At 46.5% G+C, this 14044-nt stretch overlaps 2 protein-coding genes across 5 annotated transcripts in view; one reads left to right on the forward strand and one right to left on the reverse strand.

Moving 5' to 3' along the window:
• The window catches only part of LOC121293622 (jupiter microtubule associated homolog 2-like), a 38822-nt gene extending 34114 nt beyond the window's left edge, over positions 1-4708 (forward strand). For all 4 annotated transcript variants that reach the window (XM_041216754.1, XM_041216755.1, XM_041216756.1 and 1 more), the window contains one exon: positions 4263-4708. In XM_041216754.1, the coding sequence (XP_041072688.1) occupies positions 4263-4396 (134 nt within the window). In that variant the 3' untranslated portion in view covers positions 4397-4708. The remainder of the gene's footprint in view (positions 1-4262) is intronic.
• Positions 4709-4801: 93 nt separating this feature from the next.
• Positions 4802-11006, reverse strand: mrps7 (mitochondrial ribosomal protein S7). Its single transcript, XM_041216753.1, has 5 exons — positions 10897-11006; positions 9892-10083; positions 8898-8961; positions 6520-6687; positions 4802-5570 (listed from the first exon to the last, which is right to left on the reverse strand). Exons 1-5 carry the CDS (start codon positions 10983-10985, stop codon positions 5349-5351), a joined length of 735 nt encoding a protein of 244 aa, XP_041072687.1. The 5' UTR covers positions 10986-11006; the 3' UTR covers positions 4802-5348.
• Between the last annotated feature and the right edge of the window lie 3038 nt (positions 11007-14044).

A 14044-nucleotide genomic window follows, 5' to 3' on the forward strand; every position in this document is an offset into this window, starting at 1 on the left:
GAACACCACCACCTGGAAGTTCTCCTCCAAGTCACTCACCATCCTCACTTGGAAATATATCATCGTTCCTTCACTGTCAATAGGTCAAATTCCTGGAACTCCCTAACAGCACTGGGTGTACCTACACCACACGGACTGCAGCGGTTCAAGAAGGCTGCTCACCACCACCTTCTCAAGGGCCATTAGGGATGGGTCATAAATGCTGGCCTAGCCAGCGAAGCCTACATCCTGTAAATGAACTTTAAAAAAAAAAACAAATATCTAAACATCTACCTTTCCCTATTCCAAAAACAGGTCATTATTTGTCATCGTTGGCAGTCCCTCAGAATCAAGGAATCTATCGAGCTTGGAGAGATTTCAGATGACTGAAGAGTCCATGTGGGTCCATATGTTCTGCAGTGGGGTCATGTTGCACAGGGGAGTGGCAATTGCAGCCCTGGGTTGGCTTCCTTGTCCTTCCTCTGTCGCCCCATTCCGCCTCGCTGTCAAGTTGCTGAGCCTCGAAGTGGCCTGCGCCTTGATGGAGCTGGTGCCATGCTGAGTGATCGGCAGCACTTTCCTTCCTGCCAATGGTATTAATGCCTCTGCTTTAGGGTGACCTTGAGCATATCCATATACCTTTTCCTTTGGCTGCCCATTAAGATTTGGTCAACAGAGCTGAGAAGAGAACCTGCCGAGGGAGGCTGTTTTCAGGCATCCATACACCAAAGGATTATCCATCGGAGCTGGTTCTGCAGGAGCAGGGCTTCAATGCTGGCAGACACAGCTTCATGGGGATGCTCGTGTTAGTCTGGTCCTCCCATTTGATCCCCAAGATTCGACACAAGCACTGCTGATGGAAGCTCTCAAGGATTTTAATGTGGCGTCAGTAAACAGTCCATGTTTTGCTGCAGTGGGGGAGCGTGGTCAACACAATGGCCTTAAACTAGAACCTTTGACAACAGGGACCTTTGGAAATCAAAGACATGGCACAGCTTGAAGGCAGTACTGGCACAGTTGACACTCTGTTGGACTTCCTCATCGATGATATTCCCTTGGAAGAAGTGGCTGCCAAGATGAAGGAAGTGCTGCACATATTCCAGTGCCACCCCATCTATGTGGATGACATGGGAATGTTCAACTGGCCCAGGGAAGGTTGAAACACCTTCATCTTGGCAATGTTTAAGGACAAGCCAAATCTTTGGAGGGTTGAAGAGGTCAAGCATCCTTTGCATGTTCTGTACAGAGTGAGCCATTACGCAGTAGTCATTTGCAAACTGAAGGCATGGAGAGTTTTGTTTTTGCCCAGAAGTGACCAAGGTTGAAGAGCTTCCTGTCCAGACGACACTGAATGCTGACACGAGGTGGTAGGTCATCTTGCATAAGGTGGATGGTGACATTCAAGTAAATGATGAACAAAGTGAGGGTGATCACACAACCTTGTTTAACCTCGTTCTGGATGTGAAAAGCCAGTTTCAGATCCTCCACTTGGGTTGGTGGAGGTCATGTTTTGCAGGAGTCTCAGCACATTGACTAACTTCAACGGGCAACCAAAGCCTTGTAGGACAATCCATTGAGCTTCGCGATTTAAAGAATCAAACACCTTGGTCAGGTCGATGAAGTCAAGGAGCAATTCTTGATTTTGCTCCTGACTCTCTTTTTCTGGTTCTGTCTAGCCACAAAGACCATGCCCGCAGTACCCCAGGATGGTCAGAAGCCACACTGGGTTTCCAGGAGGATCTCCTCAGTGACCGGATGAAGGCAGTTCAGGAGGATGTGGGCCAGGTTCTTACTTGCAATGGACAGGAGGGAAATCTCCCCTGTAGTTTTCACAATTGGATTTGTCCCCCTTGTGGATAGTAATGAGATCACATTCTTTAGATTCCAGGGGGATGTCCTTTTTTGTCCCAGAGGTGGAAGATGAACTGGTGGAGTTGTGCTGATAGCTACCAGCATGATATAAGTGTCTACCTTGTCCTATTTCATAAACATATGTCATTTATTACAATGATGTTTGTGGGAAGGAGTTTGCTGTATTCAAATTGGCTGACAAGTTTTCTACAATTACATTTGACTATACCTCAAAAGTATTTAGTTTCTTGGGACATACTGTGGTTCTGAAAGGTGCTTTTGTAATTACAAGTCATTTCTCTCCAAGTGAATTCCAATTCTCCAGTATTCTAGCACACATGCTAATGACGTGTATAACTTATGCACCTAATATTTTGCAAAATGGGGAATACATAGACCAACTTTTAAAAAAAAAAATCATTCCAATTTGGCAGGGGGTGGGAATGTGGAATTTTTGGGAGAATCATTAACAGTATATACAAGGCTGCTGGCCATATCAGGAAGGGTTCAAGCAACTGTCAATGGCAGCAAAGTTAAATGGTGACTATCCATTGCTCTTGTGGCTATTGCCCTATATCATGGCATCGTTTGCAAACTTGCTGGCCACAAACACTGCAAAAACATCAAGCAAAGTTGCCAGATACTAACTCATTCTGTCTCTACATAAAGAGATGCTGAGGAGCTTGCAACTTCTGACACAGCTAGAAACTGTTATTGATGGTGGATGATCACTTAATGGAGGATGTTGCAGGGACATGTTCCCTACTTTAATAGAGGGGTTAACCTGCCTACGTGTTGGTGCTCCCTTAAGGTAACAGAAATATAACAGACACACTCAACAATCCTTCAGTCATTGACAGCAACTTCTGATCATGTTTCCTGGGGCCTTGCATTTACTTGCTTACAGCCTTGTGGAAATTGGTGTAGGAATAGAATGAGAAATTGACTCAAATATAAACACAACCTGTTTGTGCTGCAAAATGTTATTTGGCCCAATTGATCTCTGCTATTTCCCTGTTGGTTACCAGTTTTTACTAGTGATGTTGGAGCTGTTGTTTCAACCTATTAGTAAAGATTTGAACATTGTGGCAGCAGTTAAGTATAACTTTGCATTACAAATGTTGTATCAAATGCTCTAAATTAAACCTGGCAGAGCTTACCTGTAGTTTTGTGTCTAAAGACCTTTGTACTTGAAAAGATGAGTCAGTTCAATGCATTATCAGGTGGAAAAATTTGCTGATTCCACTATTGTGCTGCTATCTAGATATTCCCTTTGTGCATGCAGTACCAGGTCACTCTGGCAAAGAAAATAGATTCCAACATTATCTACCTTCCCTGACTGTATTAAATGGGATGTACCAAGCTAATGTTTCACCAGTGATCTATCAGTTTCCAGATCAATGTTTGTATTCAAAGGTGATTTTCTATTGAAGAAATAGATGGTGAGTTCTTGCTCCTCCTGCTGAGGATGGCTGTGTCGGTGTATTGAGGGGGTGGGGGCCTCAGGGTATTGGTACATCATGGATGCAGCTTTCTCACTGAGCAGATTGTGTGTTACTTCCTGCCTCCATTGGATCAAAGTAGGTAAATCCTGTTGGTGCTTGTTTTTACTGGTGATCAGTGTGTTGGAGATCTTGGAGCAGGTCGCATGCTTACTGATTATCAAATGATCCAACTCATTCATACTGGAATGTGTATAATAAAACATTGGTGTGTGGAGTAATCCACTAGGATACAAATAGGTTGTGTTGTCAGAGGATGGAAGCAGAAAGATGGGCAATAAGGCTGCCTGCCTTAATCTCAGGATGTTCCTGTCCACTTCATGCAAGTGTCCATATTTTTCTCCCCTCCATCCCTGGGCCTGGTGGGTGGAATGTGGTGGATGTCCTGGGATCGTGGCAGTAGTAACCTGCAATCTGATAAAGGATGGTCCTCCAGATATCTCTCCTGCCTCCAATATCAAATAGGCCTTGAGAGTGGGTGCAGCTGCCACTCTGCAGTGGTGCTGATCCAAACTGCGCCCTCCACCCCACCCCTCCCCTCCCCAATTCTGTTTGTAGCAATAAGTTCCCTCTTGGCCCAGTGAATGGGATTAAAGATGGGTAGAAATCCCACCCCATCAGAAAGGGTTAAACCTAGCCTGTCATCTCTCAATACTTGATGTACTGGATAAATTCAAGTTTGAAGGTTTAATTTAGTTGAGACTGAAGTGCCTGCCTCTCCTGCCAGCAGCCAGATGCTGTTTGCTGCTTAAAGGCCTAGTCAACCCTATTCTAAATGTTGTGCATTGTCTAGTTTCACATCACTTGCATGCTGATTAGGTCAACTTTTCAAATAGCATATTTATTAATTTAAACGGAATTTGTTTGCACTGCATAATTCCAGTTTCAAGGAGGGGCTGTAGTTTGTCTAACTATTGTGCTTTTTTTCAGGCAACAGTGAAATTGAAAACCAAGAAGTGGCCCAGGGAACTAAGGAAAAGTCCACACCCAGCCCCGTAACACCTCAACCATTTCGACCCAGAAAAGTTCCACCTGGTGGTGTTTCCAGCCTTGTTTTGGGATAAACCCACCATTTACTACCTGAGTTGCAGACTGAATAAATGTTAATTTTATTGTGAACTGCAAAGTCTGAGCCCTACTGTTTTTGGACTAGCACTTTACATTTCACTTTTCATTGGTGCCTGCTCCATTTTCCACAAGTGCACCAAACATCAGGCCTGCTGGGAACAGCATAAAAGTGGTTCCTCCCTGTGATGTGGTTATTGAGTGTTTGTGTCTTTCATGTGACTTCAGCCTAAATTCTGGCATTTTGAACTTTGTATTTCGGTATATTGGAATGATTTGTGATGCAAATAAAAGTTCATCTCTAGATGAGACTTTGCCTTTATCCTTCATCTGTTTATAACCTGACCGTGCTAATTAACTACAATATAGACTGTAAAGGTTGTAAGGAGCTGAGAACAGTGGGCAACCAGAAGAATCTTTATTCTGCTGAGGTTGGAAAGCATCCAAAAGCAGTTTTCACATGTACCCTGACAACACCCAGTACTAGATGAGTATACATTTCCAATTTAAATATTGGAGACACTTGTCATAATTGATCTTGAGATAAGCTTCTGACCACACATTTATACCATCACAAATCTGCCTATTTCTTTCATAACTTTGTCCCTACCCAACTCTGCTGTTGCTCATCTATGTTTGTGTAACTTCTACACTTGACAATGCCAATACACTAGTCTCCCACATTCTATCTCTGTAAATTTGTCATCAAAAGCTTCTGCCTGTCTCAACTCACACCAGGTCACATTCGTCTATCAACCTCACCCCAGAACAGTTTCAACACAAGATTTATTTTACAAACTCTCACCATAACTAAGCAATCAGAAATGCAAAGTTTCATTCCCTTCAGTTTGATGAATCTTTGACAACAGATTGGCTCCTGCTGAAGGGGAAAGTGAGTTTGCAGAAGAGCTCTGAATAGTCCATGGATCAATGCTCTTGCTGGCCAGCATCTCACCACCATCTGTAGTGGGCAAAGGCTCTATTTGCTTCAGCCATTTTGTGAAGATCATGTTTCCTCTTGACCACATTGCCCTCATTATTAAAGGCTGCAAGCAGCTCCTGGGACAACTTCTCATACATGTGAGTGCGTCGGTGCCGGTTCTCACAGCATTCCGTAATTAACCATTTCATAGCCAGGAAACGCCGGCGGTTATCAGTAAGGGGTGTCGGCACCTACATGAAAATAAAGATCAGTATAGTATCACCAGTGAACCAGCAAAGAGCCTAACCCACACCCCCACTCAAGCCTACAGGCCAGATTGATGCTCCCAGCACACGACTAAGAGTGCTGCCCAGTTTGGGGCAAAAACAAAAAAAGTCCGTATGACTCATCAACAGAACTAAGGAAAAATAGAAAAGAGGTGAAATATAAGCTGGTTTGGGGGGGTGGGGGGTGGTGGGACAGGTAGAGCTGGATAGAGGGCCAAGTGGAGATAGACAAAAGGACAAAGAGGTGTTGAAGCTGGTGTTATTATCTAAGGAATGTGATAAAGGTACAGGTAGCCTTAGTGGGAGTGGGGGTGGGGTGGGGGGAAGGATCAAAATAGGCTAAAATGTAGAGATAAAACAATGGATGGAAATACATTTAAAAATAATGGAAATAGTTGGGAAAGAAAAATCTATATAAATTATTGGAAAAAAAGGATCGGAAAGGGGGTGGGGATGGAGGAGAGAGCCCAGTTTGGGGGTGGGGTCAGAACAGAGGGAGTGCCGCATAGGTGGGTAGGGGGGCGGGGTCAGAATGGAGGGAGGGCCACATTGTTGGAGATCTAGAGGTAATGAAGGCAAGGATGAGTGTTTCAGCAGCAGATGAGCTGAGGCTGGGGTGAAGTCGGCCAACATTAGAGGTGGAAATAGGCAGTTTTAGTGATGGTGCGAATATGAGGTTGGAAGTTCATCTTGGGGTCGAATGTGACACTAAGACTGTGAGCAGACTGGTTTAATCCCAGACTGTTGTCAGAGAGAGGGATGTAGTTGGTAACTAAAGAACGGAGTTTGGAATGGGGACCGAAAACAATGGCTCCTTTAATTTAATTGGAGGAACCTTTCGCTCATCCTGTACAAAAGAGAAGAACAGGATGAAAAGTGACATTCTGTGCCCAGTGGCAAAGAACAGCCTTACCTGGTAGGATTTTCCACCTCGCTGTATGCTCGTTAAACCAATGACAGGTTTACAGTTCTCTAGAGCTTGGTGGAAGATCTTGTGTGGGTTACACTCAATGGCGTCTTTCTCAGACTCTGGTGCTTTGTGGTGACTTTCAATCTGCTTCCGTTTAATGGTTTCAAAAGTCTAGGGAACACAACTGTCTCATTAGTTAAGTCCACGTGATAATCCCACTCAGCGCTCCCAGGTTTCCCATATTGTTCTCTAAGAGAAATGGACACAAAGCACTGAATAAACAGCTCCCATCCACACCTGGCACAACCTGAGTCACTGAACGGATGACAGACTGGGAGGAAAACTCTTACACCAGTGGGACTGTAAAAATATCCACACTGTCGTAGATTCTGACCTTCCAAATTAGGGCTGTGCCTGCATACACATTGTACAGTACTGGAGGGGACAGGTCTGTCACTGTATAACAATGGGGTACAGTACTGGTGGGGACAGGTCTGTCACTGTATAACACTGGGATAAATACTGGTGGGGACAGGGCTGTTACTGTATAACATGGATACAGTACTAGGGGGACAGGTCTGTCATTGTATACCAATGGGGTACAGTACTAGTGGGGAAGAATCTGTCACTATAACACTGGGGTACAGTACTGGTGGGTACAGGACTGTCACTGTATAACACTGGGGTACAGTGCTGGTGGGGACAGGTCTGTCACTGTATAACAATGGCTTACAGTACTGGTGGGGACAGGTCTGTCACTGTATAACACTGGGGTACAGTGCTGGTGGGGACAGTCTGTCACTGTATAACAATGGGTTACAGTACTGGTGGGGACAGGTCTGTCACTGTATAACACTGGGGTACAGTACTGGTGGGTACAGGACTGTCACTGTATAACACTGGGGTACAGTGCTGGTGGGGACAGGTATGTGACTGTATAACACTGGGGTACAGTACTGGTGGGTACAGGACGGTCACTGTATAACACTGGGGTACCGTGCTGGTGGGGACAGGTCTGTGACTGTATAACACTGGGATACAAAGCTGGTGGGTACAGGACTGTCACTGTATAACTCTGGGGTACCGTGTTGGTGGGGACAGGTCTATCACTGTATAACACTGGACACAGTGCTAGCGGGAAAATGTCTCATGTTGTCAGGAATATATAATAGTCATAATGTTATTGGGATTTATTGTAAAGGGGTGTGTGTGCCTGTGTCTTAACTGCATTAAAGGTAGCTGTCTTAGGCTTTGATGTATCAAAAGATAAGATAGTTTTGAAATGTTAAGTAGGTAACATAGGTGTAAAGGGACCCTTTGCATTTTCAAATAAACCAGGCTAGATTGATTCAAAAGGGTGAAATGTTCTACCTAGCCAGGAGGAGTTAAGAAACATTGTGTTTATTTTTCCCAAAGATTACTGGTAAAATTGGTACTATGAGAGATTTTTATTAGGAGAGAGGTAAAGTCCAAAGACTTAGTGAAGCAATGGGAATTTGCATTCAAAGGGAAAAATATGTGTAAAGGAGAGAAGGCTGTGTGTAAGGGCAGGCATTCTAAGATCTAACAAGTGTGAAAAGCCTTCAACATCTAAGCCTCAAGCTGCTGTCTACAAAGAACCAAAGTTAAGAAAACTCACTTTGAATTGGATTCTTCAGGGCATCATGTTTCTTAGCCTGGGTCTTGTAAAATCTGTGTGTCTTACTGCTGCCTTAACGAAAGTGTAACTGGGAGTTAGATTAACTAGGGGATTTAGAAGTTATCATTGTAGTAATTTGTAGATCTGTGAGTATACTTAAAATCATTTCTTCTATTAATAACGATTTAATTTAGTTTTGTAAGAAACCTATAAGACTCGGCGGTCTTAGTACTAGCGAATTCAAGGCACGCAATTCAAACTTTATACATATTTCACAACAGTTGTGGCAGTTGTTTCAAGTTTCCCATTGGGATTAGAGCAGCTCAGCATTTACCATCAGCTGTGCCATAACAACGTATAACACTGGGGGACAGTACTAGGGGGTGGGGGCAGGTCTGTCTGTATAACGCTGGGGTACAGTACTTGGGAGGCAGGTCTGTCATGTATAACACTGCATTCCAGTACTGGTAGGGACAGGTCTGGCACTGCTGTACTTGGAGCAAAGTAAGGGGAAGAGTCATTTCAGAGTAAAATGTATTGGTTTGTGATTTTTTGTGGTCTAAATTGCAGTTACACTAAATGAGCCCAACAACATGCAATCTCATCAGAGTGATTAATGACTAATTAGTGATTCTCCCTCACTGCTCTATTTCCCCATCGCTACTCACAGTCTGTTTTCCTCCCAGAAGCGCAGGGCAAACCCTGCAGTTTGTTGGACACAGAGTGAAGAAACAGACTTTACCTTGCTCATGATCGATGTGGACAGTAATTTCTGACCTCGCCGCATCATCATGTTGATGAATTTGCTGAAAATATTTATAGTTTAAAAAAAAAGTTATTTCCTTGATTTCCTTGTAAACTATTAATCATAAATGACAACACAGTGTTCAATCAGTAAAACTAGAAAAAGGCCAACTCGCACACACTGACTATATTGGCTCCCAGTCAAACCAAATTTCAATTACTCCACAAACTGGTGAATGTGTCTTCCGCTCCCTGGGTCCACAGCAATGGGATTTCCCTCCCTAAACCAATCCGTCGCTCTAACACACTCTCCTCCTTTAAAACATTCCTTAGAACCATCTTCTCATCTTTTCTTTCACATTTTTAAAAATGTATTCGTTCATGGGATGTGGGCTTCTCTGGCTGGGCCAGCATTTATTGCCCATCCCCAGTTACCCTCGAGAAGCTGCCTTCTTGAGCCGCTGCAGTCCACGTGGTGTACGTACACCCACAGTGCTGTTAAGGAGGGAGTTCCAGTACTTTGACCTAGCGACAGTGTAGGAAAGGTGACATATTTCCAAGTCAGGATGTTGTGTGGCTTGGAGGGGAACTTGCATGTGTCTGCTGCCCTTGTCCTTCTACACAGAGCTCATGGGTTTGGAGGTGCTGTCAAAGGAACCTTGGTGAGTTGTAGTGCACCTTTTAGATAGTACTCACTGCTACGACTGTGCATTTGTCTAAAACTTGGTTTGTGATAATGCCCTTACAAAGCACCTTGGGACATTTTATGTAAATTGTTGATTAAACACAAATAACTTGCTGTGTTCTACTGATTCCTTATGATACTGCGTCCAAATTAATCTCAGTTTTACACTGTAGCTTTTGTCTGGTAGGTTGCATTTTGTGCCTTTTGAAAGGAATAAGCAGAATATAATGACAATCCATCTCCAGTAGTCAATATAGATTGTGCACAGACACATGGGCACAGACAGACACTCAGGCCTCTCACTGACCTGGTCAAGGGGTCACTGAAGACACTGCTGCTCTGGTTATTCGGTGCTGCCTTTATTGGTTGAATCGTCCTGAGCTCCAACGCCGCACTCTCCTCTGGCCCAAGCTCGGTAATCGGGACCCGGTGCTGCTCCTTGTTAAGCTCAGGCTCCAGGAAATGGGGGTTGTATCGAGACCCCCGCACAGGCATTATCCTTGGGTAGAGGGGGTTCGGAGGCGAGAAAGTAATTCAGTGTCAGGAGACAGAGACGAGCATCCTGACATTTGCATGCAACACCCATCTTCCCACCCCAGCACCACCACCAAGACCCACCCACACCCGGCCCAACCCCAAGCCCATCCTCCGCCTACATCCCAACCCTCTTCTTCCATCAGCACCCTGGCACCCCCACGCTCCCTCACCCTCCCCATTGCCCCACCTCCCCATCGCCCCCAACTTCCCCCTTTCCCGCTGCATTCTCCTGCCCTCCCCTACTCCCTTATCCCGTCCTCCGCTACCTCCACTCCATCCCTGCCCACTCCCCTTTCCCCCTCCGTTTCCCTTTTCCCTCCTTTCCCGCCCCTCCCCCTTCCCTCTTTTCCCCTCCCCTTCCCTCTTTTCCCCTCCCCAGCCCCTTTCTGCTTCTCCCGCCCCCTCCCCATTTCCTTCTCCCTCGTTCCCCTTCCCCCGCCCCCTCCTTCCCCCACCCCCCCCGTTCCCTCCCCCCTTCCCCCCCTCCCCCGTTCCCCCCTCCCCTCCCCCCCGTTCCCCCCTCCCTCCCTCCTCCCCCCCTTTCCCCTCCCCATTTCCTTCTCCCTCCTTCCCTGTCCCTCCCCCCTCCCCCCTCCCCCCTTTCCCCCCCCTCCCCCACCCCCCAACATCCCCACCCCCACCCCCCTACATCCCCACCCCCACCCCCCTACATCCCCACCCCTTCCCATGCCCTCAGGACACCCTCCCCTCTCTCTCGGACCCCAGCATTTGACACAAACCAGCACACGATCTGGGGTGAAGCCCCCACACTCACCCCGGTACCCAGCCCCTGCCGTTCAGGCCGGCGGCCCCCGGGCTGATGACAGGCCCGAGCCCCGCCGCCCGCCTCCACACCGCCGCCATCTTGAGTGAGGCGCTCAGGACCCCGGCCATACGTAGCTGCCCCTCCCGCGCCTGCCCCGTTGCCTGGCAACAGGATTCGGGCGCCAGACGCCGAACGGGCGGGCTTCTGCTTCGTGGAAACGTCGAGCAAAACGGCCGATCGGGCCCTCGAACCTGTACTGGCTCTTTCAGGAGAAGCAGCCGCCTTTCGGCCGCAGCTTTGTAAGTTTCTCTTCCCGAACTGGCTGACGAATCCCTTTTAAATTTATTTATGGAATCAGCTTCCACAGAAGCTTCCAGACTCTGAGAGAACCCTCTGTCCTGGTGATTGTTGTTAATGGTTTGATGTCTCCAGCCTCTGGTTATTGACCCACCTCCTGCAGGGAAATCAATCCCGAGACCTTTTTTTTTCCCGTTCCACGTCGACTCTTATCTACATCTCTGGAAAATCTCTATTCGAATCACCTTCCCTAATTCTGAGGAGAACATTCCTAACTTTCCAATCTCTCCTCATCCCTGAATCCCTGGTTAAGGAAAAAAAAAACCTTCCCTGCATCTTTTATGCAGCTTCCCTGGAAAGTGGCTCCCAGAACTGAGGCCTAACCCGTGACTTATAGAAGTTCAAGCAGGATCTCTCTGGGTTTACCCCTTTTGTTAAGCCCAATGGGCTTTTTAACCACCTCCCCCCCCCACCCCTCACCCCTCACCCTGCCACCTTTGAGGATTATATGGACCCCCCAGGGTGTTTTTGTTCATCCACGCTTTTCAAAACCCTGCTATTTACTGTATACCGTCCGGTCCATATTAGTCCACCTAGTGGCATCACTGCCCACGTCTCCATAGCGAATGAATGCTGTCTGCCCCTTTAATCATCATCATCCAAAGCCCTCCAACTATCCTCATCATGTCGGCTAAGTTTTGTATCATCTGCAAGCTCCATAATGCTGCTCCCTACATCTGAGTCCAGGTTGCTTCTAAACATTGAATAAAAGGCGGCGTCCTTCTTGTCCGGTGAGGCAGGGAAGCCAATTGCTACAATAAGGTAAAGGCAAAATACTGCGGATGCTGGAAATCTGGGACAAAAATTGCTGGGAATACTCAGCGGGTCTGACAGCATCTGGGGAGAGGAAGACAGAGTTAATGTTTCGAGTCCGTATGACTTCTTCAGTTGTTATAGGATCGGCGCAGTCACTGATGTTGGCAGGTGACATGAATTTCCCTCCAGAAAATAAATAAAAATTAAAAATATGGTTTAATTTCCGGTCCACAGAGGATGGACGCAGAGGTCTCTAACACTCAGAGGACTGCTGGAGAGCAGGTCCCTCCTGAATCTGAGTCCAATTACGAGCTTCTGAAATCAGCCCTGAGAGAAATGTTGGAGCTGCAAAGACAGGCAGGAGAACATCAGGCAGAGTTGTTGGAGCAAAGGATGGAGGAGTCCGTCCACATTCTGTCTGATGTTGTAGCTCTGGCATGTGAGCATATTGAAGTCTCCATTGGAAGGGAGGCCACCTTGGAAACCCAGGTCGAGCAGAATGCACAGTTTCTGCTGGATTTGTGCTTGGAACTGCATTCCTTCGCTCTAGCCATGGGTGCGTTCCAGCAGTGGCTAGGCAAGAGGGGGATGGGGCACCTCAACCTCCCCTCCAGGTGCCCCTTCTCCTCAAGGAGTCATTGGGCACCCACAAGGAGGAGTGTCAGACGGACACCCCAGGGGCATCCACCTAGGACACTCTAAGGATGTGCAGGCATTCCACATTCCCTCTGCTTGTGATCCCATTAGCTACAGCTGGTCGGGCCTAGGAGGTTGCACCTGCCCCCGAGCAGGAGACCCTTATAGGCTGGGGCCCTACAGGCCTCGGAACTCCAGAGGACGACCATCAAAGTCATCTAAGACTTCAGGGTATAGCAGTCAGCAGGCTGCCTTCACCTCAGCTGCGGATGTTGGGGATGCATCAAGATGTTGTGGTGAAGTTAGAAACATTAAGAAGTTTTGAATGCACAATGGTGGCATTGTGTCAATATTTACAGAGATCCCTGGGAGTGTGTCACTATTTACAGGGGTCCCCTGGGAGTGTGGCAGTATTTACAGGCTGGTGGTTTTACAGCTGGATGTCCTTCCTGTGCTGCTAACCTTCCCTATTTGTCCATGCTGGGGACCAGCACCAATACACACTGGCTTGTCTGCACTAGTGGCTGGGGTGCACCCTCCTTTCATCTCATCTCCATGAAAACCAGAATTGGGCAGGTTGGAGAGGGGATTCATTTGTTTTTAATTTTAAAACCCCACCTGACCAAAGGCTGTCCACTTTTTGTGGTTAAAATTTCCTCCTGATTTGACAGGAAACGCAGTGAGAATACTGATGGATTCAGCATGTAGCATTACTCCTGAATAGAGCCATTATTATCCTGGGCTGTGCAACCTCAGTATCCTCCAGATCGCTGAGTTTAAAATGCCTGAACCAGAATAGGTGGATAACGTTCATGGACAGAGCACAGTCATGAGTCAAATTAGGTCTGTATGTTGGATGAATATTGCGGACAGTCTCTCTCTGTATTTATGGCCTGACTTTAAGGCAGATGATATTGTCTTTATTTAAAAAGCTGCTTATTTTATTTTTCAGTAAATTGGGATAATGGTCAGCGCAAACATGGCAACAACGTAAGAAATTAAAGTCCAGAATGTTTAGGAGTCAATTAAGTTATTAAAAATGTTTGACTTTAATGTGTTAACACAGGTAGTACATCTTCCCTAACCGTGGTTGTTCCCTTCGTCCCATTCGATTCTTCCTGAATTTTACTACCTCTTGCTAGGGTACAGTTTTGGGTGCACTAGCTTTCTTCCTGTACTTCATTCAATGACCATTCTTAAGCTTGCTCATGAAGATTGCAAATGCCAGCAGACTAATTGACTATGGGGGACATCCCAGCCGAACATGACCCTGTTGTTAGTCAGTGCCTGTATGGATGCACATTCTAGCAGGGTTCTTTGAATAGGGATTGAGAATGGAAATTTTGCTGCAATATGTCCTCCCCCACCTTAGCCCAGTGGCACTGAGGCTAATTGTAGGGCTCTGCTG

This window comes from Carcharodon carcharias, chromosome 22, assembly GCF_017639515.1.
Source record: "Carcharodon carcharias isolate sCarCar2 chromosome 22, sCarCar2.pri, whole genome shotgun sequence".
Lineage (NCBI taxonomy): Eukaryota > Metazoa > Chordata > Chondrichthyes > Lamniformes > Lamnidae > Carcharodon > Carcharodon carcharias.

What these genes read in the sequence shown, in the direction of transcription:
- mrps7 (XM_041216753.1), bottom strand. Translation starts at nt 10,985, where the DNA reads ATGGCGGCGGTGTGGAGGCGGGCGGCGGGGCTCGGGCCTGTCATCAGC. An exon ending in CCACATCGATCATGAGCAAG is followed by an intron (nt 6,688 to 8,897) that starts GTAAAGTCTGTT and finishes TGTGTTCCCTAG; the next exon opens with ACTTTTGAAACCATTAAACG. An exon ending in GAGGTGGAAAATCCTACCAG is followed by an intron (nt 5,571 to 6,519) that starts GTAAGGCTGTTC and finishes ATTTTCATGTAG; the next exon opens with GTGCCGACACCCCTTACTGA.